The 25,885-nt window shown below is 48.2% G+C and overlaps 1 protein-coding gene across 3 annotated transcripts; it reads right to left on the bottom strand.

Annotated features, from left to right (window-relative positions):
* Positions 1-88: 88 nt before the first annotated feature.
* On the bottom strand, positions 89-24,846 carry ZNF667 (zinc finger protein 667). Of its 3 annotated transcripts, none has more exons than XM_065926890.1 (6): positions 24,405-24,846; positions 15,823-15,985; positions 11,033-11,124; positions 9,408-9,534; positions 7,993-8,085; positions 89-3,433 (listed from the first exon to the last, which is right to left on the bottom strand). In XM_065926890.1, the coding sequence occupies exons 3-6, from the start codon at positions 11,063-11,065 to the stop codon at positions 1,860-1,862; spliced, it is 1,827 nt and encodes a 608-aa protein (XP_065782962.1). In that variant the 5' UTR covers positions 11,066-11,124; positions 15,823-15,985; positions 24,405-24,846; the 3' UTR covers positions 89-1,859. The 3 variants fall into 3 exon arrangements, with proteins under 3 accessions (XP_065782962.1, XP_065782961.1, XP_065782963.1); XM_065926889.1 differs by lacking the exon at positions 24,405-24,846 and adding an exon at positions 23,793-23,931; XM_065926891.1 differs by lacking the exons at positions 15,823-15,985; positions 24,405-24,846 and adding an exon at positions 13,646-13,775.
* Between the last annotated feature and the right edge of the window lie 1,039 nt (positions 24,847-25,885).

Here is a 25,885-nt window from a genome sequence, read left to right as displayed (position 1 = left end):
ACAGCCCTCTGCCATGAGTTTGTACATCTGTGCTTCCTCTGTTGCCTTCAATAGCCTCCCAACATTTGTGTGCCTAGTAAATACCTATTCTGCCGTTAATACTATCAGTCTCCAAAAGTGATCCATCACCATGGAGTTCACTATCCTTGGCATTTGTTGTGTACCTTATATGCGTCCGTATTTAAATAGTCTGTATTTCCTAAACTGCAAGTGCCCGTAGGCAAGAACAGTGTCTTATGAGTACACAGGACGTGTTTCAGGTGTGTGACCGCTGACTTGGAACCAGCGTCTAGGGCAGACTGGCAGAGGGCTGTGTGTACAGAACGGCCGGGAGGAAAGACACGGCCCCCCACGAGCCTTCTGTGTCGTCTGCTCATCCATTTGCCTGAAGTGCTGATTTTTATGCTGATTTTGCAGACTGATATGACAAGTTTAAATGGAAAATTAATTGTTCTGTTATACTGCATGCACGCTCCCTTCATAAATCCAGTTGTTATTTTTCAGCTGTGGTCAAAGTTAGAGTGACCCAACCATGTGGTCAAACAATCCACACAGCTGTCTTAACAAGATATGGGTATTTTCAAAAATAGCTTTTGCAACAGGAAAACACACAGAAGAGTCCAACTGTATATAACCCAGTTCCAAAAAAGAACTCTGATTTTATTTCTCACATATTTTGCACAAACCGGAAAGAGGGACTGAACACTATTGTGTATATGGTGAACAGCTGACAAGAAAAGAGCCTGGCACAGAAATGCAGGTTTTCTCATGTATTAGGTTTAGTTTGCCATAACGAAACACCATAAACTGAGTGACGTAAATTCATTTCTCACTGTTTTGGAGGCTGAAAGTCTGAGGTCAGGACGACACAGGCTGGAAACTGATGAGGGCTAATTTGTCTCTTTGTGTCCTCGCACGGCAGAGGTCTCTGGCATCTCTTCTTTTAAAAACACCATTCCTATTATGAGGACCACATCCTCAAGACTTCATCTAACCCTTACTGTATCCCCAAAGGCCTCAACTCAAATACAGTCACATCGGGGGTTAGGTTTTTAACATTAATTCAGTCCACAACATCCCATTCTCCACCAATCACTTGTTGCACACCAGTGTTCTTACATAAAAATACCAATGTTTATTCATATAAATATAAATTCATATACAAACAAAATAAGTTCTCCCCATTCTGAAGTTCCTCATTCTTCAGTACATCCTGTTTTTTTCCCCATTAGCTTGTCCCAGGCTTGTTAGATTTTTCATACCATGAAGATCATGTATCTTCATATCGATAGAGACAGTATGGTAATGATTCTGTTGCTCCACACAATTATGAGTGCTATTATCTCTTTACTCAAGTCTTCTTTATTCTCACCCACAAGCTACTGTTAGCTGAAAATGGCACCCTGGTTTGTGAGAAAATCCCTTCTGTGATACTTCTAAGGGACTAACTCAAACTCTTTTTTCACGTGACCTTAAGTCAGGCTCACAGCTCCATCCAGAAAAATGATTTACAATATACTTTGTTGTACATAACCAATGAAATAGCTTTAAAGTTACAATGAAAATAAAGTATCAGTTATTTTTATCAAATGAAGAATGCTCTTCATTAAAAATGACTGACCCAATCATCTGAGCTTGTTATTTTGAAACTAAGATGTATGATAAAGTCACTGCTTCATTTGATTTCAAATCCTCTGGTCAAATCATCAATTACTTTTGTTCTTTGGCTTTGAAAGTGGGACACCTCATCAAACTGCCCCATTTTTACACAGTTTGTGTTACAGACATGCGTTTTCCCATACCTCTGTCTCTGCTACTTTGCTGGCCTCCCTCTCTGCTTTAACATATTTAAAATGATCTTAAGCCTTTTCCTCAGAATGTGTATTCTGATGTCGAATCAAGGATGAGCTCCGACTGTATGCCTTTCCACATTTACTACATTCATAGGGTTTCTCCGAGGAATGACTTCTCTGATGCCGAATAAGATCGGAGCCGCTGCTAAATGCCTTCCCGCATTCATTACATTCATAGGGTTTCTCTCCAGTGTGACTTCTTTCATGGAGGATGAGGGATGTCCGCTGGCTAAAGGCCTTCCCACATGTCTTACATGTGTATGGTTTCTCTCCAGTGTGAATTCTTTCATGTTGGGCAAGGTGTGCACTCTGACTGAAGGCCTTCCCACACTGATCACATTCATAGGGTCTGTCTTCACTATGAATTCTCTTATGTCTCGTAAGAGAGATGCGGTGACTGAAGGCTTTCCCACACTCCTCACACTGATAGGGTTTTTCTCCAGTATGAATTCTCTGGTGTTCAATAAGAAATGACTGGCGGCCAAAAACTTTACTACACTTATTGCATTTGAAAGGTTTCTCTTCAGAATGAATGTTCTGATGTATTTTAAGGTTGGCAGTTCCAGAAAACATCTTTCCACACTCTTTACATTCAAACAGTTTCTTTTTCTTTGTATGGACTTTCTGGTGTTGGATAAGGGATGAATGCCGATTGCAGACCTTCTCACATTTATTACACTGGTATAGTTTCTCTTTATTATGAATTCTTAGATGTAGAATAAGGGTTGAAAGCCGCCTGAAGATCTTCTCACATTTATTGCATTTGTAGGGTTTCTTTGAATTGTGAATTCTCTGATGAAGCATAATGGATGAAATTCTATTAAAGGATTTCCCACATTTTCTGCATTTATAAGGATTCTCTAAATGGTGACTTCTCTGCTGTAGACTGTGACTTAAGGCCTTTTCACAAGTTTTCTCTCCAGTATGAATTCTTTTATGTATAACAAAGACTGATTTCTTATTGAAGGCTCTCCCACATTTATTGCATTTGTGTATTTTCTTTCCACTGTGAATTTTCTTATGAAGTAAAAAAGATGACATGCGAATGAAGGCTTTCTTACATTTTCTGCACTGGTAGACATTTTCAACAAAGTGGATTTTCTGATGTATACTGACAGATGAGCACTGATTCAAGGCCTTCCCACAGTCAAAGACTTCCTTTTCACCATGAATTTTCCCATGTAGAAGCAGGGATGTTCTCTGAATGAAGCTTTCCCCACATTTATCACATTCAAAGCTTTTCCTTCCATTGTGAATTTTCTGGTGAAGAATGAGGGATGAGATCTGTCTGAAAGCTTTTCTACAACTACTGCATTCATAAGGCTTCTCCCCAGCATGAGAGTTCTGATGAAATTTAAGAGATAAGCTTTGACTAAAGACCTTCCCACAGTCATTACATTTTAAAGATTTCTTCTCTGAGTGTACTTTCTTGGGTTTTATTAGGACTGAATTTTTCCTGCAGCCTTTCTTTCCTGTGGGAACTTTTTGTGGCATGGAAACAGGTTTCTGATAGATGCTTTGCCCAGATTTGTTGCACTGATGTGGAGGTAACTTCTTGGTCTCACCTTTAGACCCTAAGTCTGAAAGACATCAAGAAATTCAGTTTGTTTTCCTGTGCTAAAAAATGAAGCTGTTTGCAATAATTATCGATCAAAGTAATAACAATGATGATAATCAGAGTAATAACTCTTTGAGTGTTTTATTATGGTTTTAACATAGTAAGGACTTTATAGAAATATTTAATAGAGAAATTCACAGAAGTGCAATATGAAATGAATAGTTTTATTATTTAATAAATATATACCATATACTTTGGAAGAAAAGCTATGACAAACCTAAACAGTGTATTAAAAAGCAGAGACATCACTTTGCTGACAAAGGTTCATATAGTCAAAGCTATGGTTTTTCCAGTACTCATATATGGATATGAGAGTTAGACAATGAAGAAGGCTGAATGCTGAAGAATTGGTGCTTTTGAACTGTGGTGCTGGAGAAGACTCTTGAGAGTCCCTTGGACCACAAGGAGATCAAACCAGTCAATCCTAAAGAAAATGCTAAAGCTGAAGCTCTGGTACTTTGGCTATCTGATGCAAACAGCTGACTCACTGGAAAAGACCCTGATGCTGGGAAAGATTGAGGGCAGGAGGAGAAGGGGACGACAGAGGATGAGATGGTTGGATGGCATCACTGACTCAATGGACATGAGCCTGACCAAACTTCAGGAAATGGTGAAGGACAGGGAAGGGGAAGCCTGGCATGCTGCAGTCTATGGGTCACAGTACTGGACAAGACTTAGCAACTGAACAACAACAACATATACCACATTAAACTCCATAAACTGTTCAATAGATAAATATAGTTTTTACTATAGGAAAGGTCCAGGAAAGGCAGAAGGTAAACTATAGACAGACACAATTTGCCAAAACTCAAAACATAAGAAAAAGATGATCTGAATAGGTACATATCTATTTAAAACACTGAATCAGTAATTAATAACCTTCCAAAACAGAAAGTACCAGGCCCATATGTGTTTGGGCTAGTGAAATCTATGAAACATTTAAGGAAGACATCATTCCAATTCTGCATGATCTCTTACACAGGACAAAAGCAGAGGGAATACTTACTACCTCATTGTATGAGGTCATCATTACCTTAACACCAAAACAAGACACACCATAAAAAAAGCAAAGTACAGACCAATATCCCCGTTAAATACTTATGCAAAAATCCTAAACAAAATACTAGCAAGCCAAATTCAACAGTACATTAAAAGGATCATACACATGAGTGAGTCAGATTTATACCAGAAATGCAAGGATAGTTCAACATAGGAAAATAAACGTAATATATCACAATCACCAAATTAAAGGACAAAAACCACATGATCATCTCAACTGATGCAAAAAAAAAGCTTCTGACAAAATTAATTACTCTTTCATGATTAAAAAAAACACTCAATGAGCTAGGAACAGAAGGAACTACCTTAATTTCACACCAAAAACAGTTTGAACATTTATTAATTAATTTGAATTAATAAGTTAATTAATTCAGTGAAGTGGCAGGATATAAAATCAACACTCAAAAATCAGTTTTGTTTCTATATACTACCAATGACCACTCCATAAAGGAAATTGAGAAAACAATCCCATTTACTATAACATCAAAAAGGATAAAATACTTAGGAGTAAGTTTAACCAAAGAGATGAAAGACTTGTACACTGAAAACTACAAACATTGCTAAAAGAAATCAAAGATATAAATAAATGGAAAGACATCCTGTGCTTGTGGATTGAAAGACTTAAAAACTGTCCATACCACTCAAAGTTATCTACAGATTCAATGCAATTCCTATCAAAATCCTAGTAACATTTTTTGCAAAAGTATAAAAAAGTCTTAAAGTTCATATGGAATCGCAAGGGACCCTGAATAACCAAAACACTCTTGCAAGAGAGAAATGAAAAAGGATGCTTCAGACTTCCTAATAATTAAGATGATGTGGCAGTGGCATAAAGGTACATACACAGACCAATGGAAGAGAATAGACAGCCCAGAAATAAACTCATACATATCTGGTCAAATGATTTTCAACAAGGGTGCCAAGACTGTCACAAAGGGGAAAGAACAGTTTCTTCCACAAATGATGTTGGGAAAACTGGGTACTTACTTGTAAAAGAATGAACATGGACCCCTTATTTACACTATATACAAAAACTAACTCAAAAATAGACTAAAGACCTAAAATGTAAGACCAAAAATTATTACACTCCTAGGAAGAAAACACAAGGGGAAAAGCTTCAGGACATTGGATTTGGCACTGAATTTCTTTGATATGGCACCAAAAGCACAGGCAACAAAATGAAAGAAGAGAATGAGAGTACATAAAACTTAACTTTTGTGTTCCAAAGAAAACAACAGGAAAAAGACAACCTGTGGATATTGCAGATCGCATATATGATAAAGGATTACCATGCAGAATATATAAAGAACTTCTACAACTTAAAGACAAATGACCTTATTAAAAAATGGGCAAAGAACTTGAACAGATATTTCTCCAAGGAAGACAGACAAATGGTCAATAGACACATTAAAAGATGCTCAACATCATTAATCATTAGAAAAACTTAAATTAAATCCACAAAATCACCTCACACCATAAAAACAGCCAATATATATATATTTAAAAAAAAAAAAAACCAACAACAGAAAACAAGGGCTGGTAAGCATGAGCAGAATCTGGAACCCTTGTGTGCTACTGGTAGAAATGAAAAATGGTATAGCCACTGTGGAAAATGGTATGGTGGTTCCTTAGAAAAAAAAAAAAAGACTACCATATGATTCAACAATCCTAACACTGGGTACATATCCAAAGGAACTGAATCAAGATCTTGAAGAGATTTATCTGTACATCCATATTCACTGCAGCATGAATCACAGTAGCTAAGAGATGGAAGCAACCCATATGTCCACTAACAGATGAATGGATAAAGAAAATGTGGTTTATACATACAATGGAATATTATGTAACCTTAAAAAAGAAAATCCTGTTATGTACTACAACATGGATGAACCTTGATGACATTATGCTAAATGGAAAAAAGCTAGTCACAGAAGGTCAAATACTGCATGATTCCGTTCATATGATGTATCCATAGTAGCCAGAATCATACCAAGGGCTGACTGGAGAGATGGAAAGAATTAATATTTAGTGGACATGGAGTTTCAGTATTACAATATTTAAAAAGTTCTAGATACCTCTTGGGAGAAGGCAATGGCACCCCACTCCAGTACTCTTGCCTGGAAAATCCCATGGACAAAGGAGCCTGGTAGGCTGCAGTCCCTGGGGTCGCTGCAAGTCAGACACGACCAAGAGGCTCCCCTTTCACTTTTCACTTTCATGCATTGGAGAAGGAAATGGCAACCCACTCCAGTGTTCTTGCCTGGAGAATCCCAGGGATGGGGGAGCCTGGTGAGCTGCCGTTTACGGGGTCGCACAGAGTCGGACACGACTGAAGTGACTTAGCAGCAGCAGCAGAAGATACCTCTTGTTCAACAATGCAAATACACTTAACTGTACATTGAAAAATGGTTAAGATGGGAATTCCCTGGCAATCCAGTAGTTAGGACTCTGTGCTCTCACTCCTGAGGTCACAGGTTTAATTCCTGGTCAGGCAACTAAGATCCCACAAGCCAAGCAGCGCAGCCAAAAAATAAACAAAAACTAACTTAAAATGGTTAAGATGGTAAATTTAATGTTATGTGTTTTTTACAATTAAAAAATTAAACTCATAACTGTAAAAATGAACTAAAAACACAACAAAATTAAAAAGCCCATAACTTGACCAATCAAAGAGGAATCTATTAATACTAGAGAAGAAAATGAGTTCTCGAAAAGCAGTCAAAATAAACACTTACGGGAAAGATTTTTAATTTTTTTTTTAAGGAATGACGACAACAATGCAAGTAAGATCATTATAAATACAATCACTAGAGAAGTCAGAATACACACGCTTTCTCTGAAGGGAAATATGAAAACCAAAGCAGGATGGGGATGAGGCTATTAAAACCTGAGCTTCTGAGAGCAGAAGCTCAGGTTCAAACCCCACCTTTGCTGCTACTTCCCAGCTAGATGACCTTGGGCAAGTCACTGAACTTCTTTGGCCCTCAGTTTCCTCATCTATAAAATAGGAATAATCAGAGGACCTACCTTACAGAGCTGTTGGGAGGAACCTGTACTTAAAAAAGAGTATCAAGGACTTCCCTGGTGGTCCAGTGGTTATGAATTCACCTTGTTATGCAGGATATGCAGGTTCAACCCACAGTCAGGGAACTAAGACTCCACATGCCAGGGAGCAACTAAGCCTGTGAGCTCTGGAGCCCAAGTGTCATAACTCGGGAGTCTGTTTGGCAGTCCAGCATGACTCAACTAAGACCAGATGCAGCCAAGTAAATAATTTTTTTTTTTTTTAAAGAGTATCAGATACCTACTGAGAGGCTTGTTGAATATTAATTATTCTCCCTCTGGGGACACATACTGAAGAGACTTGAGTTTTCTGCACAACTTTGGGGTCTTTGAGGTGGAGAAAGTGGCTCTCAACTATTACCTTAAAGATGTTGCCCTTTTATGATGAAAGGCACTCACCCAAGCCCCGGCGTCTTTTCACTGGATCCACCATCCAAGGCGCTTTCCCTCTCTCCAATAAGGTGATCACATTTGGTCTCCGAAAGCAAAGTCCTACAACACAGGAAAAACATTAAAAATGAGCATGATGTGGGCACCACAGATATTAGAATCAGGCTTTGTCTCAAGAGAAATGGGGTTTATTCCCGCAAAAGCAGCACAGAGGATGTGAAGGGTAGGTGGAGAAAAAGGATGAAAGGTCAGTCATAGACAGCAGAGCTACTCACTTCTAACTCTACAAAACCAACTACTTTGGGGAAGAGTTGGAGCAGAAACTCCTGAGGCTAGTCATTCAGTTACAGTCTTTCCACATCCCAGCCTGCGGTCCTCTGGTCTGCTGTAACCCACACTCCCACAACAACTGCTCCCTGTCAGCATCCGCCAGTAGCAGTACTGGTGGTTTCCATTTCTGCTTTGCTTTTTTCCCCTGCGACTCCCAGAACGAGCCCCATGTTGCCCCCTCGGGAGGATAAACAAAACAGGCAGTGCTCCCCTCCCGTTCTGAAGTCTGAGTCCCATCCCCAAAGCCCTAAAAACTCCAAACTCTTCCCTCTGTGCCCCCAGCCCTAGGATGGAGGATGTGTCCTGCAGTGACCATCTCCATTACCTCAGCATCCGATATTCACCTTTTAATAGTACTTGTTAAAAGTCAATTCTTTATTTCTCTCAAAAACAACCCAAGTCCTCAAAGGTTATATTTTATATAGTTACTATTGATATATGACCAGTACCTACCACTCTTAGACATATACCCGAGAGAGATGAAAATATGCCTCCACACAAAAATTTGTACATGAACATTCATAGCAGCAGATTCCTAACAGCCATACAGTGGAAACAGCCTACATGCCTATCAACTGGTGAATGGAAAAAACAAAAGGTGGAATATTATTTGGCCAAGAAGAGGAAATGAGATACTGATACATGCTACAATGCAGATGAACTTCAAAAATATTACTTTAAATGAAAGAAGTCAGACACAAAGGACAACATATTTGATTTCATTTTTATGGAACACCAAGAATAGAGAGATTCATAGACAGAAAGTAGATAATGGTTTAGTGTTTGTCTAATCTGGGGACGTTAGTTGGCACAGGAAAATAAAAAAGTGATTGATGATAGTCACAGGTTTTCTTTGGGGGGGCGGTAATGAAGATGTTCTAAAATTGACTACGGTGATGGGTGCTCAAGTCTGTAAGTACACTTGAAAATCCAACTGAACTGTATACTTCCATGGGTGAATTGTATAATATGTGAATTATACCTCAATAAAGTTTAAAAAAAAAAGCCAAACTGCAGTGGCTCCTGTTTCCCTGACTCACTGACTCATCGCCCTCAACAGTCCAGTTGTGGGTCATGGGCGCAGGAGAGCTTACCAAGAGAAACCAGGTTCTGGTAGTTTTCCAACATGACGTCTTCATACAGATCCTTCTGAATGGGGCTCAGCCATTCCCACTCTTCTTGGGAGAAGTAGATGGCCAAATCCCCAAACGTCACTGGCGCCTAGAATGGAAACGCAGACGTCCTTTCACTTGGGCTTGTGCTTCCACACGGCGGGAGAAAACCATGGACTTCCAAACAGGGAAGACACACGGTACCAGGGTTCTATTAAGGAAACACTTGAGGTTCTGAGATCAAAAGGGGCAGTTGTAATAAATAAAACACAGTGCAATATGATACAGCTGGTGTTAAAGGTTTTGTTCCATAAAAAGCATATCAACTTGGACTTACACAGCACTGACAAAGACAAGGCATTCTGCTAGGTACCCTGCACCCCTAGCTCATGTTGGGCAGTGACCGGGCACTGCAAGAGGACCACAGCAATGTCACAGATGTGGGAACTGAGGCCCAGCGAGGTGAGGTAACTTGCTGGAGGCCTAACAGCTTGTAAACGGAGAAGCTGGGGTTCAGTCTGGGCAGTCTTGCTTCTCATTCTTGTGCCTAACCACATATGAGTGCATTATACATGGCAAAATGTTTGCAGATGTTATCAAGGTTACTAATCAGTTGACCTTGAAACTAGAGGAAGTAGCCTGGATTATCTAGGTCGGCTCAGTGTCATCACAGGAGCCCCCAAGAGCAAAGGATTTTCTCCAGCTGGTGGAAGAGGAAAGCAGAAAGGGAAGTTGGGGAGTGGTATTGGTATTGGTATGAGTGGTATTGGACCTGTTGATGCTAGTTTGAAGATGGGATGGAAGGGAGCCACATGGGAAGCGGAAGGCGAAGGAATGAAATTTTGCCAGCAACCACTGAGTTCAGAAGAGGACCCTGAGCATCAGATGGGACCACAGCTGGCAGACACCTTGGTTTCAGTCTTATGAGACGCAAAACAGAGGACCCAGCTAACCCAAGCTGGGTCTGAACCCCAACCCACAAACTTGTGAAAATAAATGTATGCTGTCTTGAATGGCCACTTTTGGGCAATAGGAAACAAATACACACAACTTGAAGAGCAAAAGTGTCTATTATGAGAAACTGCATTCAGGAGGCTTATTGTAGAAAATCACTTGATCGCTAAAATGTTGAAACATGCCTATCATAGGAGGCTGCCTCACTGGCCTGGCTCAACTAACTCTATCTGAACACCTACAGGGTCAGAAGTCTCTCAAAGTTAGAGGAATTTCCTCCTCGTAAATATGGGCTGTACAAGTAGAAACAAAGCAACATGAGAGATTAACTCCGGAAGACAACATCCAGCCCTCTGCCCCAGCAGGTCCCACCTGGGCACTCAAGTCCACCTTGAGAAATCACGGTGTCTCTGGTCTTCTCTCTGGGGAGGGAAGACAGGCAGAGCCCCTGGAGATGCTGAATGAATAGGTGAAAGGTCAGGCGCACAATGAGAAAAAAGGAGAGGGGGGCCCTGCTCACGCTCCCACCCTCTGAGGTGATGGAAGGAAACCAGGGACCAGGTCTTGGCTGGGTCTCCATGGGGCAGGAAGGAAAGAAATGGCTTCCTACAAGGCAGAAGAAGTTTCCTGAAGGAAGAGCAGTCACCACTTACCTTGGACTTGGACTTCCCCCGAGCTGCAGGCATCCTCTCCTCCCTCTTGCGGGCTCACAGCTGGAGGAAGGCAGAGCACTGAGAAGGTGGGCCTGGGGGAGAAGAGAAGCCGTGAGACTGCCAGGGCCACTGGGAGGGCCCACAGCCTCCGGGCCGGCACCTTGGTCACACACATGCACTGGGGAAGTCAAGAGCATCGTCTGAAACATTCCTGCCCTTCTCAGCATCAGGGAGGAGCTGCAGCCAACACCATCTATTCCCAAGATCACAGGAGGCGCCAGGTCAGGAGACACTGAAAGGGGCAGACGCCTGCTCTTCCAGCTGAGAAGGAGCTGTGGAGCGCCCGCCATGTGCCACGAGCTGTCCCAGGGGCTGGCGGGGGAGCAGAGTGGATAAGCACCCACTCCCGGGTCTCTTAGGTTACAGCAGGGAGGACAGGCCCACACAGAGCCCAGTGTGAACTGAGACCCCCTGCTGTGAAGGAACCAGGACCTGAGCAGGGAAGGAGGGGCAAGCGGGGGATGGGGGGTGGGGAAGGCCTCTCAGAAGAGGCGCCGGAGCCGCGGCGTGACTGCAGTGCACCTGTGAGAGTCACCTGGGCGTGTGGAGAAAGGCATTCTGGGTAGAGGTAGAGCAGGTGCAAGAGCCCTGCTCAGGCCCACGCCGGGCGCGGGGAGAAAGGCATTCTGGGTAGGGGGCACAGCAGGTGCAAGAGCCCTGCTCAGGCCCAGGCCGGGCGCGGGGAGAAAGGCATTCTGGGTAGGGGTACAGCAGGTGCAAGAGCCCTGCTCAGGCCCATGGCACAGGGAGAAAGGCATTCTGGGTAAGGGTACAGCAGGTGCAAGAGCCCTGGTCAGGCCCAGGCTGGGGAGGGGAGAAAGGCATTCTGGGTAAGGGGTACAGCATGTGCAAGAGCCCTGCTCATGCCCACGCTGGGTGTGGGGAGAAAGGCATTCTGGGTAGGGGTACAGCAGGTGCAAGAGCCCTGGTCAGGCCCAGGCTGGGTGTGGGGAGAAAGGCATTCTGGGTAAGGGTACAGCAGGTGCAAGAGCCCTGCTCAGGCCCAGGCTGGGTGTGGGGAGAAAGGCATTCTGGGTAGGGGTGCAGCAGGTGCAAGAGCCCTGGTCAGGCCCAGGCTGGGCGTGGGGAGAAAGGCATTCTGGGTAGGGGTACAGCAGGTGCAAGAGCCCTGCTCAGGCCCACGCTGGGTGTGGGGAGAAAGGCATTCTGGGTAAGGGTACAGCAGGTGCAAGAGCCCTGCTCAGGCCCAGGCCGGGCGCGGGGAGAAAGGCATTCTGGGTAAGGGTACAGCAGGTGCAAGAGCCCTGGTCAGGCCCAGGCTGGGGAAGGGAGAAAGGCATTCTGGGTAAGGGTACAGCAGGTGCAAGAGCCCTGCTCATGCCCAGGCCGGGCGCGGGGAGAAAGGCATTCTGGGTAGGGGTACAGCAGGTGCAAGAGCCCTGCTCAGGCCCACGCTGGGTGTGGGGAGAAAGGCATTCTGGGTAGGGGTACAGCATGTGCAAGAGCCCTGCTCAGGCCCACGCTGGGTGTGGGGAGAAAGGCATTCTGGGTAGGGGTACAGCATGTGCAAGAGCCCTGCTCATGCCCACGCTGGGTGTGGGGAGAAAGGCATTCTGGGTAAGGGTACAGCAGGTGCAAGAGCCCTGCTCATGCCCACGCTGGGTGTGGGGAGAAAGGCATTCTGGGTAAGGGTACAGCAGGTGCAAGAGCCCTGCTCAGGCCCAGGCCGGGCGCGGGGAGAAAGGCATTCTGGGTAGGGGTACAGCAGGTGCAAGAGCCCTGCTCAGGCCCACGCTGGGTGTGGGGAGAAAGGCATTCTGGGTAAGGGTACAGCAGGTGCAAGAGCCCTGCTCAGGCCCAGGCCGGGCGCGGGGAGAAAGGCATTCTGGGTAGGGGTACAGCAGGTGCAAGAGCCCTGCTCAGGCCCAGGCTGGGCGCGGGGAGAAAGGCATTCTGGGTAGGGGTACAGCAGGTGCAAGAGCCCTGCTCAGGCCCATGGCACAGGGAGAAAGGCATTCTGGGTAAGGGTACAGCAGGTGCAAGAGCCCTGCTCAGGCCCACGCTGGGTGTGGGGAGAAAGGCATTCTGGGTAAGGGTACAGCAGGTGCAAGAGCCCTGCTCAGGCCCAGGCCGGGCGCGGGGAGAAAGGCATTCTGGGTAGGGGTACAGCAGGTGCAAGAGCCCTGCTCAGGCCCAGGCTGGGCGCGGGGAGAAAGGCAATCTGGGTAGGGGTACAGCAGGTGCAAGAGCCCTGCTCAGGCCCACACTGGACGTGTGGAGGGGAGAGAGTGCAGGTGAGCGGGAGCAGCGTGAGGGAGCAGGGAAATGGTGGGCCTGAGGTGACTGGGGGCAGCAGGGGCTGGGTCATGAAGCGAGTGATAAGCAGTTTGGAACTGATCTAAGCGTGATAAGGTGTGGGGAGGGGTGGTAGCTGAGCAGAGGAACGATGTGACTGACTTAACATTTAACAAAAATTTTTCTTGGTGGCTATGTGGCGAATACTATGGATGTGTGTTGGTGGGGTAGGAAGCAGGAAGCAAGAGCTGCAGAAGGGGCTCATTAGACAGATGTGCAGAAATCTCAAAGAGATACCTCAGTGGTGTGCACCAGGGTGACAGAGTAAGAGGTGAGATGCCAAGAATCACCTCCGAGGGAAGCCCTCTGTCGACCCGTCACTCTAAACCTGTGCTGTCCAACATGAATACCAGCAGACACTGAGTTCTGGAAATAAGAAACTGTTTCATTTTATTTCAATTCATTTACTATTAAAACCATAAAAATGATAAATACTAGAATCATCGAATTAAAATTTATCACTAATGTAAGACTAAAAACTGACCCTTAGTTCAATTACTATAAAACTTTTAAGTATGTCTGGAACAATTTGGGTTTGTTTGTTTTCGGCCATGCCATGTGGCTGGTGGAGTATCTCAGCACCCCAACCAGGGATGGAACCCAGGCCACAGCAGTGGAAGCCCAGAATCCAAACTACTAGGCCACCAGGGACCTCCCTCTAATAATAAATATTACAAAATTTAAATATAGATCAAATATCTCCAATAAAAAATAAGTGTCTGGATTGAGGTGAACTCTAACCATAAAATACATAACTGATTTTAAAGACCTAGAATGAAAAAAAAAAGTAAAAAATCTCATGGGTAATTGTTTATATTGATTACAAATTGAAAAGGTAGTATGTCAGATATACCATATTGAGTTTTAAAAGGTATTATTAAGACTATACAATGTTGGAAAGACAGTTTCTTCAACAAATGGTGCTGGGAAAACTAGACAGTCATATGTAAAAAAAAAAAAAAAAAAAAAGAAGAAACAAGATCATTCTTTAACTCCATACACAAAAATAAGCTTAAAATGGATTAAAGATCTAAACATGAGACCGAATACTATAAACCTCCTGTAAGAAAACATAAGCAGAACACTCTCTCATATAATCACTGCAATATCTTTTTCAATCCATCTCACAAAATAATGAAAATAAAAACAAACAAAAACAAATGGGATGGGACCTACTCAAACTCAAAAGCTTTTGCATAGCAAAGGAAACAATAAACAAAGCAAAAAGACAACCCATAGATTGGGAGAGAATATCTGCACCGATGTGACTGGTAAGGGATTAGTTTCCAAAACTTATAAACAGCTTATGACACTTCACAGCATCGAAACAAACAACCCACTCAAAAAGTGGGCAGAAGCCCTAAGTAGGTCTTCTCCAGTGATGACACACAGATGGCCAATTGCACATGAAAAGAAGTTCAACATCGCTGATTATTGGAGAAATGCAAATCAAAACTACAAGGAGGTATCACCTCACTCCAGTCAGAATGGCCATCAAAAATCCTGAAACAATAAATGCTAAAGACAGTGTGGAGAGCAGAGAACCCTCCTACATTATGGGTGGGAAGGTAAATTGGTACAGCCACCATGGAGAGCAGTATGGAGGTTCCTTAAAAACTAAACAGAGAGCTACCAGATGACCCTGCAACCACAGGCCTGGGCGTGGATCTGGAGTAAAACATGACCTGAAAGAAAACATACGCACCCAACGTTCATTGCAGCATTGCTTACAGTACCGAAGACATGCAAGCAAGCTAAATGTGCACTGACAGAGGCATGGATAAAGACGGGGACATATATACAGTAGAATACGCTCAGCCATTAAGAAATGAGACAATGCCATCTGCAGCAGCGCGGATGGACCTACAGTGTTTTGCTGAGTGAAGTCAGACAGAGAAGGAGAAATGCTGTTTGACATCCCTTATGTGTGGAATCTAAAATGAAGGGATACGGAAGAAGTTACAAAATAGAAAGAGAGTCAGACTTAGAGAACTGCCTTATGGTTGCTGTAGGAAGGTCATGCACACACTGCTGTATTTAAAATGGGTGCTGGGTGGTCTGCAGTGTCTGCCAGTTTCCATGGCGCAAATACCGCCCTCCGAGTGCACTATAAGATATCAAACTGAGCCACCCACCCTGAGGCTGCGGAGACGTGGACCCTATGGGCTTGCGTGAGCGCTGCAGGCCAGCTCCAGCACGTCACTGCCACGTGGCCTCTAAGCTCTTCTGACTAACGTCCCTGCACAGCAGAGGAGAGCTAACGTCCAGCTCAGCAGCCTGAGAACACCCAAAGCAGCTGCCCCACCGCATAAAACCACTGAACTCTTGTTTGTTTTCTGCAACAACCATATGACTTCTGCATTCCACGCCATGATGAATCTGTGTTAATACACAAACTGTGTTTGAAATCATACCAGATTCTTCCTTTCTGATTCTTCAAGTCAAGTGGACTGCTTTAGGAAGTGGCACGGCATCCATCCTGTGTTTCTCATAGCCGCTTGTGCTCCTCACACACCCTGAATTGAAGGTGCGTGATTCTTGTCCACGAAGTAATTTCCTCCGAGGAACTCAGCACGGCTGGGAGGAAAGAACAGCAGTTTGTCATCAGATAATTCTGGATTCAAAGTTTGCCTCTGCCGATTACTGGCTGTGGGAGAGCTACGCAAAGCCTCAGTCTGCTCATCTGTACAATGGGGTAAACACAAACCTGCTGCGCCCTTAGCTGGTAGAAGCTTACCTGAGTTACCCTCAACAACAGGCACACGGTTATTTCTCGCCTTCCTTTTCCTTTTTAATTTGGCATACACCAAGCATCACCAAGGAGGCCTGACACCCACCAAGAGGGCTGCAGTAAGAGTTCTCACACAGTGCTGGTTAGAGAGAGACTGGCGACTTGGCAATACTGCCTAAGACTGAGGGTGCACATACTATCTGACCCAGGTATTTCTGGTACGTCTTTGGACACTCCTGCATGTGAGTAAAATGACAGGGTTTGCAGGAGGAGGCAGGACAGTCCCACAGTGAAGGGCATCCACCTGGAGCCAGCCGGTCTGGGTTTAGCTTCCGACTTCGCCACCCACTTCCTGAGTGACTCAGACACCCTCCCTGTCCTCTCTGGGCCTCGGCTTCCTCAACAGCCAAATGAAGAAAATGCCCAGGACAACTCCACAGGGCTGCTGTGGAAATTAAATGAAAGAAAATACTCAATAAACTCAGGGGAGTGCCAGTGCTAAACAAGTGTTAGTTTTTACATTATCATCACCCTACTAAGTCCAAGCTCACAGTGCTCAGCGTATGACAGACCAATAAACCGAGAGATGAGCTGCTGGAACAAGGAACAGCGACTTTATCTGGAAAGCCAGGAGACTGAGGAGGTGGCAGATTCGTGTCCTGAAGAACCACCTTGCCTAAGTTAGAATTCAGGCTTCTTTTATGTGAAAAGGGGAGGAAGTAAAGGCAAACACTTCCTGGTTCCAATCAGCCTCTGAAAGCAATGTGTTCATTTCTTCCTTCCTGCAGTCATTCACAGGTGGCCCTGGTCAGGAGGATTCCGGAGACCTAAACAAAGATATTTTACCTCCATGCTCATTACGTGGCAGACAGAGTTCCCAGAGGTGGGCCACTATGTGTAATTTAAGCTTACAGGCATGGCCTTTTAGTGATTAACTTGTAACAGAATACAAAGGTTCTCCCCATTACAATTAACTACCTGTCCAGAGCCTGGAAACAACTGCCTGTCAGTAACAAAAGGAGTGAGTGAAGGCTCCATGCACATAGCGGCACCAGGTAGCCTTAAAAGGAATGAGGCAGCACTACACCAGTGGGTCTTCCTGGGGGCGAGTTTGCTCCCAGGAGATGCAAGGTCTGGGACATCCGTAGCTGTCCCAGCTTGAGGGGCGAGGTGCTCTAGGCCTCTAATGGGCAGAGACAAGAGACGCTGCTAAACATCCTACAAGGTACAGGCCAGTGCCCAGAGCATAGATGCCCACGATGTCAGCTCTACTGAGGTTAAGAAATCTACTGTGCCTGTCGTGTGTGAAACGATTTCCAAGACATGGTGTAATGATGGAAAATAGGTGTAGAGGAAAATGCTTAGGGGAAAAAAAAAAAAAAAACAGTATATGAATACTTGAGTGAAAAGGCACAGACAAGTTCTGGAAACAGAATAAAGAAGTTGGTAGCAATGACTGTCCCTGAAGAATGGAATTGGGTCACTAGGTTTCAAAACTCCCTTTTCCCTGTCTATGCTTTGGCGAACGCGCAATCACCTCTTCGAAACAACACCACAAAATAAAGAGGTTGGATCCCACTACACCTCAGGGCAGGGCTCTAAACCGGGCCCATCTTCCGAGTCCCAGACCACAGGGTGGGAAAGGGCTGTGCAATTTTAGCACAAAGCTAAAGTCTTGCTCCTAAGATGAGGATGGCTAGAACCTGCATGAGTACAAGCTTCAAAAATTCCTGGAAAGCTCCACCCTGCACTGCTGCCAGTGTTGCCGGCTCCTGGCTCAGGATACCGCGGGGCCAGAGCCTCAGCCCTGACTGCCCCCCGCCCCCGCCCCCGGCCCAGGGAGGAAGGAGCCGAAGGGCGTGGGCGTGGGCAATGGGGGCCGTGGGAGATGTCGCTGCTTCCCCGAGCACTACACCCCGTCCATTCAACAAGGACACGGCCAGCATGACTACAGGCGGCAAGGAGGTGACTGGGAACCCCCATGACACTGCTAGGCAGGAAGACTACGACAGCTGCGGGCCCTGTCCCACCAGAACACCCGCCTCGGGCCCACCTGCCAGGATGTCACAAACCCCACCAGCTATGGCAACGTTCTCACTGAGGGCTTCCCTGAGGTCATATATCTCTGTGTGGGGTCCCCATGGTGCTCACTGGCCGCAAGACGGAGCTGAGGAAGGACGCAGAGTGGCTGCACAAGCTTCAGGAGGCCCAGCTGGAGCCCGGCACCTGCACGCAGGGCCAGCGTGCCCCCTACTACCTGGAATGTTCTGCCGTTTTGGGAGAACGAGGAGGACATCTGAGAGGCCGCCAAGACTGCCCTGAGCGCTCTGCAGAAGGCACAGAGGCAGAGCAAAGCTGCGCACAGACTGCCCCCCGATCCAGCCCCCTCCCCAGGTCTCAAAGGGCACCTGGAGTCGGGCATCTCCAGGACCTCGTGTCTGGGGCCTGGGGTCAGGCTCCTGGCACATTCTGGAACTCTCTCCTTTCCCAGCTGGGGCGCAGACCACAAGCTCCCCTCCAGCCGACTTGATAGTGGTGGGGAGGGTGGATTCTGTCCCTCTGTACCCGGAAGCTGGCATTTGTCCCCAGGACTCAGGAGTGCCCTCATCGCAACCAGCCCCCAGCTGTGTCCCCCCATGCATAACAGGTCGTCAAGGCCTATGCCTGAAATGCGAAATGACATCCGGTACATGGACCAACATGGACTTGGCGGCCTTCCACAGCTCTCAGGTCTGCTCTCCCAGGTCACCCCTCCCCGGGCTCCTGAGAAGGCACGGCTGCATCCTCCAGATTCCAGCTTTCTCCCCCCAGGAACTTGGGCAGCACGGTGGGGCTGGGGCCCATCCGGGGACACAGGCCCCAGCTCGGGGCGTGGGGGCTGCAGCAGCCCCCTCCCACCTCCTCATGCAGAGGACTTCAGTCTCAGCCCTCAGCCCGGCCACCATCTTTCCAGAGCTGGACGCACAGTGGGCAGAGAAGAACTTCTCTCAAAAAGCATTCCCTGGACCATCTATCTGACTCCTGCTCAGCGACTCCTCACCCGCAACCTTCCCCCAACCACTACCTGCCAGAAACCCAAGATGAAAAGCGACATCAGCTCCAAGTGACCTTAGGCAAGTCGGGTCTCTCTACAGACTGTTGCCTCACCTGCAGAAAGACACCACTGGCTCATTAAACCGTCATCACACTCCCCTCTGTCCCTCACAAGCCCCACTTCCGCTGAGAGGTGGAACCCAGGCCATCCTGGCCGCCCAAGGAGAACAGACTTGATGAACACCCAGCACAGATTCACTGAACCTCCTAGAAGGTCTGGGGTCAGGGGCCCCCGAGTTTTTAAACAAGTGCCCCGGGTGACTCTGATGTCCCACAGATTGGGAGCTGGTTGCTCCTGAGTCAGACCATGAATCAGCATTACCTAAGATGAGCTCATGGCAGCAGGTGGTTCCTGCCCACCAGTTATCTCCCACATCAGCCCTCTCCCTGGCCCAGTGCTTCGGCCTCCAGTGGGCCTAAGAAAGAGAATTCTGAAGTCCACTCTACCCCACCTAGGTTCCCCAAGGCCCAGCCATGGCCTGGGGAATCAACAGAGCATTTAGTCCAAGACCTCGTGGAAAAATCACAGTCTAGGGCAGAGGTCCATAAAATAAAGTGTGTCCCAAATCTGGTCGCTATTTTTGTAAAGTTTTGCTGAAACACACACACACAAAAGTCACTTGACAGTGGGACTTCCCTGATGGCACAGGGGATAAGAATCTGCTCACCAGTGTAGGGGACACAAGTTCGATCCCTGGCACAGGAAGATTCCACATGACATGGAGCAGCTAAGCCTGTGCACCAAAATTAATGAGCCCACGAGCCACAACTACTGGACCCACATTCTGCAACTACTGAAGCCCGCACACTCAGAGCGTGCGCTTCGCAACAAGAGAAGCCACAACAATGAGAAGCCCGCTGCTTACCGCAAATCAAGACAGCCGTCGCAGAGCAACAAAAACCAAGCATGGCCAAAAATAAGAAAAAAATTCTTTTAAACTTACTGGACAGTGGCCAGGCCTCCCTTCTGGGCACAGCACATCCGTGATCCGGGGGGCTCTGCTGGGTGGTGAGTTGGGGACGGGTCCTGACATACCTGAGAGGCACACAGACTCGCCACCTCTGTTCAGCCAGCCTCTTCCTGCTGCACCACCTGTCTGGTATTTTAAGCTCGCTCTTACCCTGAACCTGAAAGCCCCAGATGCCAGGGATATAGGAAGGCACTTTCTCCAAAGACGCAAGCGCAGCTGTAACAGAAAACACAGGCTTTCCACCTGAATGTCAGCCCTGCCATTTTCTCTGCTGGGCGTGGGAACAGATTTGACTTCCTCACTTAAAATGGGATGGGGCTAGAAATGTCCCTACTGCAGGGAAGTTTAGCGGTCAGGAGTACCTTTAAAAGCACTGGTATCTCCTCTTCCCTCCCCACCATCAAATTAATTTCTCTGATTCTGAGAAGCCCCAGAGGAGCCCCCAAACTCTCACAGCTGTAGTTCTCAACCCTGTTTGTACACAGTAATCTCTCGGGAGTTTTTTTAATGAAAAACTGATGGCGGGGTCCGATGCCAGAATAATCAAGTCAATCTCTGGGTCTCTGGGACCCGAGTCCAAGCAAGTCTTACTCCTGTCTTCTAAGATTTCAGCTCTATGCAAAGCCACAGTTTAGAACTACTGCCCCAGTCTTGGAGCCCCAGGCTGGAGATCTCCCTGTTAAAGCCCAGACCTGATGAGCACTGGGGAGGACAAAGTCTTTGATAAACTCAAACTCTTTTTTTTTTTTTTATAAACTCAAACTCTTATATTCCCTGATCAAAGAATTCCAAGGAGGGACTTCTCTGGTGGTCCAGTGGTTAAGAATCTGCCAGCCAACGCATGAGACACGGGTACGATCCCTGGTCTGAGAAGATCCCACAGGCCTTGAGGCAACCAAGCCCACATGTGCCACAACTGCTGAGCCCGCGCTCTAGAGCCTGGGATGATCTGCAACGAGAAGCCACCAAAATGAGAGGCCAGCGCGCTGCAACTAGAGTAGCCCCTGCCCCCACAACCGGAGAAAGCCCGAGAGCAGCCACGAAGGCCCCGTGCAGCCAAAAAGAAGTCAATAAATCAATAATCTTTTTAAAAAAGAATCCCAAGGAGTCACTCCTGGCTTTGGAGTTAACTGAGATGTCCACAGGAAGCCTTGGTGTTAATAATGAAAGTGCATCCACTATCACTGTGTAATCCCTTCACCCTGCTTTACTTTTTAAGATACTTATTGCCACCTGTTATAAATTTAACTTCATCTCTCTACTATATGCAAGCACCAGATGAGTAGAAACCCAGTCTGTCTTGTCAGCCTGGCCCACGGCAGGCATCTGAATGCTGAGTGAGGGACTGCCTCTCAGAGCCTACCCAGGCTGCAGGCCACAGATACTGTTTTTTTCTTTCTCATCTCCAGAACAACATCCCTTTATCCCCTCTCTCGTTGAGCCCCACCCCTGGCCCACCCTCACGCGCTGAGAATGTTCATGGTGTGCCCTCATCATGGTCCTGTACACTAGTAGTTCTTAACTAGGAGAACTGTATCCTCCACAGGACACGAGGCTGTGTCCAGAGACATGTCTGCTTGTCAAAATTGGGGAAGCAGGGTGTGCTACTGGCTTCTAGTGAGTAGAAGGCAGAGATAATGCTAAATACCCTACAATATACAGGATAGCCCTCCCTTGTACTCCACTCCAACGAAAAACTATCTGACCCTAACTATCCAAAGTGCCAAAGCTGAGAAGCCCTGGAGGGACTGACAGAGGTCTCCAGATCTCTGTGTTACTAGGAATACTTCTCCCTAGTCCCTGCCACTTCCCATCTGGGATGGCAACACCACACGCTCCCTTGGGACAGCTCTATCCAGCAAGACCCTCTGCTCCAGCCCTCCTAGGACCCTGACCCTAAACTTCTGAACGTAAGCTTGACCTAGACTTTAAGGTTATTCTACCTCTCGACCTGAAACCCTTTCCCTGGGGCTCCGCTTTTTGCTTTTCTTCCTGTGTGGATTTTATTCTCTGTGAAATCTGTGCAGATTTATTATTTATTTATTACACTAATAATAAAGCAATTATCACTTATATATTGCTTACTGTGTCAGGTACTTTTCGATTGGGTTGATCAAAAGGTTCATTCCAGTTTTTCTATAACATTTTACAGAAAAACCCAAACAAACTTTTTGGCCAACCCAGTACTTAACATTCGCCACAAGCATGAAATCAGCACTATTATCTCCATTTTGCAGTGGCAATATAAGTGACTTCTCCCCAAATCACACAACAATTGAGTGATGGAACCAGAAGTCCCAGAGTCACCCAAGCTACACTGTTAGAAAGCAAAGACACAATCATATGCAGTCACAAGTCCCAGAGACCAGGGAAGACTGCGTGTCTGTGTGTGTGTGTGTGTGTGTGTGTGTGCAAAAACACACAACCATATGCAGTCACAGGTACCAGAGACCAGGGAAGACTGCGCGCATATGCGTGTGTGTGTGTGTGTGTGTGTGTGTGTGCGCGCGCGCGCGCGCGCACGCACGTGCTCAGTCCTGTCCAACTCTTTTCTGACTCTATATATAGACTGCAGCCCACCAGGCTCCTCTGTCCATGGGATTTTCCAGGTAAGAATACAGGAGTGGGTTGACATTTCCTCCTCCAGGGGATTTTCCCGACTCAGGGAAAGAACCTGCATCGACAGCATTGGCAGGCGGGTTCTTTACCCCTGTGCCACCTGGGAAACCACGGCTGACTCTGCCCTCCCTTCAGATGCATTAATGCAATAATAGGCAAAAAGGAGCAACTGGGCCGGAAGAGTTCCGCTCCTCAGCTTCAAGGATGATCGCCCAACCTCAAGTTCAGAGACGAAGATTCCGCCAGCATTCCCCACTGTGCTCCCACCTCAGGGCAGGGACAAGGACGCACGGCCACCGGCACGACAGCGAACACCCGGAGCCCACAACGCGCTGTGACAGCCAAGCTCCGTCCTGGGAGTTTGCATTTCACGACGTTACCCCAGGTAACCGTCCCAGCGCTGCCGCGGGTGCTGTCATCACCCGATTTTACCCAGAAGCCCGCACGCCTGTGAAGCGGCGCAGCGTCCTCCCCACGGGGACCCTCCTCCCGCGGCTGCAGGGAGAGACACGGCACGACGGCGCCGTGACAGCGCCACCCACGCACAACCGCAGAGCCGCTGACGTCGGACAGCCACCGGGTCAAACCACGCAGCCACACCAGACAGCGCCACACACACACACACGAACGCGCTCCAGCGGCACGAATCCTCACAGCCACACGCACACGCCCGCCCCCGGCGCCCTCCCACAGGCGCAGTCGCTTCCTCCTCACACGACCACCACAGACCTCGCGGGGAAACTCGAACGCGGGCCCGAGGCACGTCCCCGTCCCCACACGGCCGGCTCCGTCACAGACCCGCAGAAACTCCACCATACGCCCTCCTCCCCTCACAGCACGGCGACGCCACCTCACGCTTCACACACAGTTCTTCATCTCACACTCCGTCACCACACGACCAGACACGGCCCCCAGAGCGGTCGCGAGCGCCCAGACACACAAGCTCAGCCAGACACATATCCACACTCACCCGGTCCTCCCGGGTCGCGTCCCGGCGGCGACCACAGCAGCTGCGCTGGCACCTCGCGCAGGCCCCGCTCCCGGGTCGCTCCCCACGCAAGCGCACTCCGCTGCGAGACCCCCGGGCCCCCGCTGCCGGGCCCCGCCCCGTCACGCTCGGGACACGTCGACGGGCCGCGGCCCCGCCCCCAGGGCGGCCCCAAGAGCGCGAGGCCCCGCCCCTAAACAAAGCCACGCGGCGCGCAGGCGCTCACTCACCTCTCCCGCCGGCTCGGGGCTGAAGCCCCGCCCCCTCACACGCCGGCCGCGGCCAGCACGCTCGCGCAATCCGAGCCGCTCTTGGGGGCGTGGCCCCGCCCAGGCCCCGCCCCCCTACGCCGAAGCGCGCCGGTGCAGGGTGCGCTTTGCGCTCCCGGGGGCGCCACCTGTAGAGGTCCTTAGGAGATCCCGTAGACGGATTCAGATGCTGAGGCCCTTCCTTGGGCCCTTTAGCCAGACCCAGTCTCCCCAGTTCGCTGCCCTCCTGGGCATCCATACCTATACGCTCCCGTCCGGGGGCGTTCCGTCCCAACACCCCTCCCTCTGCCCCCCAGGGCTTAAAGGGACGTGGAGCCGGGCTCACCCGCGGCCTGGAACGCGCGCGCTGGCGCCTGCGCACTGCGAGCTCAGGCTGCTCCTCCCCAGAAGCCTCCGGGACGTGGCGCGGTTCTCGACGGGCAAGCCCGGGTCGTGACGTGAGGTTGAGGGATCCCGGCTCACGGTGGCTCCGATCTGTCTGGCCCAGAGTCGAGTGGACCCAGGAGAGGCGCGAAAGGATGGTCCTCCAGCACAAGGATGGAATCTCGTTTGCTACTTGGCTGAACGAACTGCCCCAGAGTCCTTTGCGTGGCGCCTTTCGAGACTCAGACTACACCTCCCAGGAGCCCCTGCGGCCTGTTTTCACGCCTTGTGAGGACGCGCTGCGTGTGGGCCCGGTGGGGACGCGGGCGCCCTCTGGTGGCGGCGCGTGAGGTGACCGCGAGACTCAGACGATGGGAGGTGTGAGCTCGCCCCCGTGATCTGGGCATGCGGGTGCCGACTTGCGATTGTGCGTTGTGTGTACGTAACCCACCACTTGTGGTTGTGTACTGAGGAGAGTGAAAAGATTGGCTTAAAGCTCAGCATTCAGGAAACTAATATCGTGGCATCTGGTCCCATCACTTCATGGGAAATAGGTGGGGAAACAGTGGCTGACTTTATTTTCGGGGCTCCAAAATCACTGCAGACTTTCTCCTTGGAAGGAAAGTTATGACCAACCTAGACAGCATATTAAAAAGCAGAGACATAACTTTACCAACGAAGGTCCGTCTAGTCAAGGCTATGGTTTTTCCAGTGGTCATGTATGGATGTGAGAGCTGGACTGTGAAGAAAGCTGAGCGCCAAATAATTGATGCTTCTGAACTGTGGTGTTGGAGAAGACTCTTGAGAGTCCCTTGGACTGCAAGGAGATCCAACCAGTCCATCCTAAGGGAGATCAGTCCTGGGTGTTCATTGGAAGGACTGATGCTGAAGCTGAAACTCCAGTACTTTGGCCACCTCATGCGAAGAGTTGACTCATTGGAAAAGACCCTGATGCTGGGAGGGAATGGGGGCAGGAGGAGAAGGGGACGACAGAGGATGAGATGGCTGGATGGCATCACCGACTTGATGGACGTGAGTTTGGGTGAACTCCGGGAGTTGGTGATGGACGGGGAGGCCTGGCGTGCTGCGATTCATGGGGTCACAACGAGTCAGACACAACTGAGCGACTGAACTGAATTGCTTCCCTGGTGGCTCAGTGGTGAAGAATCCGCCTGCCGATGCAGGGTACTGTGGTTGGATCCTTGGGTCGGGAAGATCCCCTGGAGAAGGGCAAGGCACCCCACTCCAGTATTCTTGTTGGAGAATCCCATGGACAGAGGAGGCTGCAGGCTACAGTCCATGGGGTCGCAGAGAGTCAGACACGACTAGGTGACTAAAACAACCTGTGTGGAAACATGACTTCCCTGGTGGCTCAGATGATAAAGCGTCTGCCTGCAATGCGGGAGACCGAGGTTCAATCTCTGGGTCGGGAAGATCCCCTGG

This window comes from Muntiacus reevesi, chromosome 2, assembly GCF_963930625.1.
Source record: "Muntiacus reevesi chromosome 2, mMunRee1.1, whole genome shotgun sequence".
Classification (NCBI taxonomy): Eukaryota; Metazoa; Chordata; class Mammalia; order Artiodactyla; family Cervidae; genus Muntiacus; species Muntiacus reevesi.
Note: the sequence above shows the minus strand (reverse complement) of the source record. Positions and strands in the feature narration are given on the sequence as shown.